A 6,199-nucleotide genomic window follows, 5' to 3' on the forward strand; every position below is an offset into this window, starting at 1 on the left:
GTTGCCTCGAAGCGGTTCACCGGTTGGTCGAGGCAGCGTTCGTCCACCTCTAAATCAAGACTTCGGGAATGGCCCACCAAGATGAACCACTCCCTCCGGAGGCTACTGTTGGACGGAGGCCAAACATACCCTCAACCAACCGAACGAAGGTCGTGTTTCTGCCCTAACGCTTTCGCAGATCATGAGCGAAGGGGCCATCAGCGAAGGCATCACTCGCTCTGACAGAATGCCACAGAGGGACTACGTCATACGGAGGCCTCAGGATGGCTGGGCAGCCGAAGACCGAACACGGCTTCGATTACAGAGCGAAGACCATACATTTTGCCTTGTACTGACCATATGTAGGATCACAAGCAAAGGGGTCTTCGATCTGACGGACAACCACAACAAGTCATCGATAGCCGAGGCCTTCGCCCCACATCGACTAAAAGACTCGCCCAGCCAGTCGCGACCAAGGGGAGCATTGACGCGAAGGCTCTCGGGGTAGAGGCTACAAGTCGACCATGAACTCCCCCGATGCACCAGAAGACATCGCCAAGTGCCCACCCATCAGTATAGTGTGTGGGTGTGTTGTCTGGTTTATGCGGATTACTATACAGGCATCACTGTAATTACTCCGTTACATAAGATACCCCTCGAATATAGTTGGTAGCCGGAGGTAGGGACGTACTTTGGACCACCTACCTCTGAATGACACGCATAACAAGAAGCTAGAGCTTTCCGCAGTTTGTTTCGTTGTGCACCTAAACTCTCACCTGCTACTGAGTGTTTGAGTCCTCTGATAGCGCTGCCGTGTGTCAGTGCCCAATAGACTTCTCTATGCATAATGTGTTTCTAGGTGAAAATGACTACCACTATTCATGTGCAAACGAACCTTCGTTGCTTAATATTCATGTGTAAACGAACATCTTTCACATATCAAAACAGTGAACAAGATCTGTTTCTTTACTGTATTCTGTTCTAAATAGGTTCTAATTCAATATCACATCCACTTTCTGTGTTCTTGATTCGGTCCAGACTTGAAAATGAAACTAAGATAAATGAATGAACAAATAGTTTTTTCCCTTTCAGTTTCAAATCATGCCAGATCGCTGGCAAACATTTACGCATCTGTGAGGCACTCTGATATTACAAACTGTCTTGGAAAGGAAAAATGAATATATAATAGAATATAATGAGTCTAGATTAAGTTGGTTAAGAAAATAGACGTGCTTCGTGAGAAATGGTCTTTCCATAGATATACATATACATATGCTCTACTGCCTTAGATGAACTCACAGATCACAAATCATGTAGGCATGTCGCCGGATATCGATGGCATCAAAAAAGTCATTTCCAAATAATATGTACATGATCTCGTCACAGCCCATAAGTTCTGCATTCCAGGAATACTCAGTGACAACTTATAGAACTCTTCTTCCACACAAGGATGACACGGAGGTCGTAGCTGGTGCATCTAAGCAACAAGATGGACTCACACACAGTACAATCTATTGTTCACAGTTGTTGATTATACCGATCCACAAAAGTAGAAGCACAAGTCCAAGAATCCTCTATGAGTAACACTAAGTTGCCTATGCCTTCCTAGCTCCGCTTTGTTTGTTGTGGGTTGGCTCTAGAATCCAGCCTTCTCAATCTCATATTGCGAGCAATAGCAGCTTGCTTCTGGTGATGGCTGTAGCTCTTTCTTTTGCTGCATAGATAAACGATAGTTTGAAGTTCAATTGAAAAGAAGGGGTATGAAGTGCAAGCTTCCAATGTGCCATCTCAGCAAGAATTTAAGACATCATGCCAGATAGTTGCAAGATTACACTGAAAAAAAAGGACAGAATCAAAGTTTTTTTTTTGCTCCTTTTCTTGTAGATCCATCATCTGTAAATAGCCTATGCAGTATCTATTCCAAATGTATAAAACATACTCAGATCTACAAGAATTATTTATGCTGATACTTTAGTACCTGATTGAGTTAGGGTTTTACCTATCTATGCATATATAAAGTGAAAGAGAAAAGCAATATGCAATACCTGATAAAAATAAGGCCAGCTGTGAGAACCATTCCTCCAATCGCCCACGAAACTCTTTCACCGATAGGCATTTCTCGTGCCCATCTCTGAAAATCTTGAACGTCCCATGAAGCCACACCACTTAATGTTGGACGGTCTTTTGAAGAAGTCCATGAATCAGAGATGGAATCCAAACTTGCTTTCCCACCATAGCAGAAAGTGTGACCAACTCCACCAGAGCTGGTCTCAGAAATTTGAACAGAGAAACCAGCAAGACGGCACAACTCTGTGCCGTTAGAGACCCATTTATGTGTTTTGCCACAAAGGATGTCATCTAAACCACAAGGAGACAAGGCCTGACAAACCAGTAAGGAGCATATTCAGATCAGAACCAAAACGTGAAATCGTAATCAACAAAACAAAAATCAGTAGATGAAGCTAAAAATCTCTTAGCACAAAGGAACTTCAGCAGAATCAACAGCTATCCAGAATGTACACAACAGACATGGGCTAGAACATGACTGTTTAGTGTATAATTATAATCTAACCATGGAACTATCAAGCTTAATCTAGCAGCAGCACATGTACTTGTGTGCCAGTACATGTTTGAGGTATCAGTACCCGCTTGTCTCAATCTCAATTATGTCCATTAATCAGAGGGTTTACCTGTGTTTTCGTATCTATAGAGAAGTACGACTCTGAACAAGCTTTGAAGACCATATCACAGAATGATGCACATACAACAGGAGGTCCAGGCCTGATACCCACTCGTGGATCGCATATTGAGCACTCAAGCAATTCCCACAAATGAATACATTCTTGACTGCCTTCACCAGCCAATGCAAGGTTTCTTACTGAGACCAGAGCAGGAAATGTCTGCATCACATCGCAACATGTTTTCTGACGGAATATCCTACACAGTGCTAGATCTCTGCGCCCCTTGGGTGCTCTTCCAGGAGGCTTGCCTTCAGATGAAAAGGCAGGGAACCGTCCACCTGGTGAAACACACACACCTTTTGGTTGTCCTGGGGAAAAAAAGATAGACAGCAAAATACGTGAAATAAACCAATGGACTATCGCCACCACAGTTATCTACTGAGAAATTACAAGCCTCGTATATCTTAACAAGGAGGAATCGTTCAATCTGCAACCACAATATTCATATATAACCAAGCTAATCTGCATTGCCCATCAGTCTTACTAACAGCCGGCAGTAGCATCAAGAACACGAGCTATATAACAGTAAGGTAAACAAAGCCTGTTGCCGTACAGCTCAAGTCAATACAGTATATAACAGAACCTGAAACAGTAAAGTTTTCACTTGATATGATCATAGCTTATCTAACAGTTCCTTTCCAAACCTGTCCTCTGCGTTATGAATTATGAAACTTCGCAAAATGCCAACAATAACTTCAAAGTAAGGCCTAAAGCGTGCACAGGTAGCCATCTGTAAACTGGCATTCCTCGTTTTGCTATAGTTTCAACTTTTAACTCCAAGACTAATTAAATCTACATAGCAAAGACAATTGGAGGGATCAAATACATGACCAGCAAGGACAGGGTCCACTGAAAAGGCAACAAGAATCTCTAGCAACGCATGCGAAAACATAGGGGGAGGGGGGGGGACACTTCCCTCCACCGATTAAGTTCACGAAACCAATAATATGCAGAAAATAAAAATGAGATCTCGAGGACTCGCAGGAGCGGCGACTGTTCGTACCAGCTGACACGGGCGGCGAGAGGAACAGAAGCACCAGGAGGAGAGTGAAACCGGTCGTCCTCCGAACCCGCGTAGGAGAGCCCATCGAAGCAACCTGCCCGCCGGCCGCCGGCGTGCTGCGGCGACGAATGGATGCGCTTCGCGGCGACGCGGCGTCTGTGACTTCGAGATAGACCGTAGAAGTCAACAGGCTCCCCCGGTTCGAGCGAATGGGCCGAATGCGACCGGAAGCCCAACATAAAAAAAACGGCCCAGTTTTGTGCTTTGCTCGCTATGATTAAAGATAGCCCATGTTTGTTTGGGATTTTTCCAGGTTTTGGCCACCAAAAGCTGCTGCAGATCGCCAAACGCTCTAGCTTTTTAGCCAGCTTCTATAAAAATCGCTTTGGTAAAAACCGTCCAAAATCAACATGAACACAAAATCGATCGAATTGTCATGATAGTAGGAATATGTTGCTTTCTAGATCCTGAACCATTTGGACCACTTCATCTTCCTTCGCACGTAATCCACACAATACTCAGATTCTTCTCACAGCCAGATTCTCTCCACGGCCAGATTCTCAGAAAAGCTGGTCAGAGAAAAGCTAAACCAAACAGACCCATAGGAACGGCGACCCGATCCCCCGTTTCCCCGAATTTCTCGATTAGAACTAGTTTGGGAATCTCATTCTTTCAAATAATTTTCATTTTCCCAAGGAAAACTAGTTCATTTTTTCTTGGGAAAATTAAAATCCCTTGGAAAAATAGTGTTTCCAAACTAACCCTTAATAAATGGAGATGGGGAAAAAACTTTCCCCGCGGGGATATAAATAGGGAAAATTTATCCCCCGGCGAGTAAACGGGGATGGGGACGGGGAAGTATTCTCCATCATCGTTCCTCGCGGGGACCCGTTAAATTTGCACGTGACGATATCTTTGTGTAGTAGTTAACGATAAAAATAAATAATTACCTTGTCAAAAGATCGCTAATTGTACAAATGTGTTCATTTTAATGTATGCATAATAATTTTTTACATATGACAATGTGTATAAGTGACAATGTTTTACATTAATGTTGGGGACCATAATTAGGGGTACCCTCAAGACTCATAATTCTCAGCTGGTAACCCCCATCAGCATAAAGCTGCAAAGGCCTGATGGGTGCGATTAAGTCAGGGATCAGTCCATTCGAGCGACTCGATCATGCCTCGCCCGAGCCTAGCCTCGGACAAGGGCAGCCGACCCTGGGGGATTTCCGTCTCGCCCGAGGCCCCCCTCCAACGGCGGACACATCTCCGGCTCGCCCGAGGCCCTGCCTTCGCTAAGAAGCAACCCTGACTAAATCGCCGCACCGACCGACCGAATCGCAGGAGCATTTAACGCAAAGGTGGCCTGACACCTTTATCCTGACGCACGCCCCCCGGCAGAGCCGAAGTGATCGCCGTCACTTCGCCGCTCCACTGACCGGCCTGACAAAAGGACAGCGCCGCCTGCGCCACTCCGACTGCAGTGCCGCTTGACAGAGTGAGACTGACAGGCAGTCAGGCCCTGCCAAAGGCACCATAGGAAGCTCCTCTCCGCCCGACCCAGGGCTCGGACTCGGGCTAGGTCCCGGAAGACGGCGAACTCCGCTCCGCCCGACCCAGGGCTCGGACTCGGGCTAAGTCCCGGAAGACGGCGAACTCCGCTCCGCCCGACCCAGGGCTCGGACTCGGGCTAGGTCCCGGAAGACGGCGAACTCCGCTCCGCCCGACCTAGGGCTCGGACTCGGGCTAGGTCCCGGAAGACGGCGAACTCCGCTCCGCCCGACTTAGGGCTCGGACTCGGGCTAAGTCCCGGAAGACGGCGAACTTCGCTCCGCCCGACCCAGGGCTCGGACTCGGGCTCAGCCCCAGAAGACGACGAACTCCGCTCCGCCCGACCCTAGGGCTCGGACTCGGGCTCAGCCCCAGAAGACGACGAACTCCGCTCCGCCCGACCCAGGGCTCGGACTCGGGCTCAGCCCCGGAAGACGACGAACTCCGCTTCGCCCGACCCAGGGCTCGGACTCCGCCCTGGCCTCTACCGAACGACCTCCGCCTCGCTCGACCCAGGGGCTCGGGCTCGGGCTCGGCCTCGGCCATGGAAGACAGACTCGACCTCGGCTTCGGAGGAGCCTCCACGTCGCCCAACCTAGGACGCAGGCCAGCCACGTCAACAGGAAGCGCCATCATCACCCTACCCCGAGCTGACTCGGGCCACAGAGAACAAGACCGGTGTCCCATCTGGCTAGCTCCGCCAGATAGGCAATGATGGCGCCCCGCATGCTCTGTGACGACGGCGGCTCTCAGCTCTCTTACGGAAGCAGGAGGACGTCAGCAAGGACTCAACCGCTCCGATAGCTATCCCTCCGCCAGGCTCCGTCGCTCCTCCGACGGCCACGACATCACACCAGCTCGGTGCCAAGATCTCTCCGGCTGCCACATCGGCATGTACTTAGGGCGCTAGCTCTCCCCCG

General features: G+C 48.6%; 1 protein-coding gene across 1 annotated transcript; it reads right to left on the reverse strand.

Annotated features, from left to right (window-relative positions):
• Positions 1 to 1,264: 1,264 nt before the first annotated feature.
• On the reverse strand, positions 1,265 to 3,936 carry LOC100276811 (uncharacterized). The gene is made up of 4 exons (NM_001150521.2): positions 3,724 to 3,936; positions 2,670 to 3,028; positions 2,025 to 2,359; positions 1,265 to 1,693 (listed from the first exon to the last, which is right to left on the reverse strand). Exons 1-4 carry the CDS (start codon positions 3,806 to 3,808, stop codon positions 1,585 to 1,587), a joined length of 888 nt encoding a protein of 295 aa, NP_001143993.2. The 5' UTR covers positions 3,809 to 3,936; the 3' UTR covers positions 1,265 to 1,584.
• Between the last annotated feature and the right edge of the window lie 2,263 nt (positions 3,937 to 6,199).

The sequence above is a fragment of the Zea mays genome, chromosome 4 (assembly GCF_902167145.1).
Source record: "Zea mays cultivar B73 chromosome 4, Zm-B73-REFERENCE-NAM-5.0, whole genome shotgun sequence".
NCBI classification, from domain to species: Eukaryota; Viridiplantae; Streptophyta; class Magnoliopsida; order Poales; family Poaceae; genus Zea; species Zea mays.

Bases quoted from the DNA above. Each gene is read 5' to 3' on its own strand.
- LOC100276811 (NM_001150521.2), bottom strand. From the start codon at position 3,808: ATGGGCTCTCCTACGCGGGTTCGGAGGACGACCGGTTTCACTCTCCTC. The intron at 2,360-2,669 runs GTAAACCCTCTG...CTGGTTTGTCAG, and splicing joins CTATAGATACGAAAACACAG to GCCTTGTCTCCTTGTGGTTT. The intron at 1,694-2,024 runs GTATTGCATATT...TTATCTATGCAG, and splicing joins GCTGGCCTTATTTTTATCAG to CAAAAGAAAGAGCTACAGCC.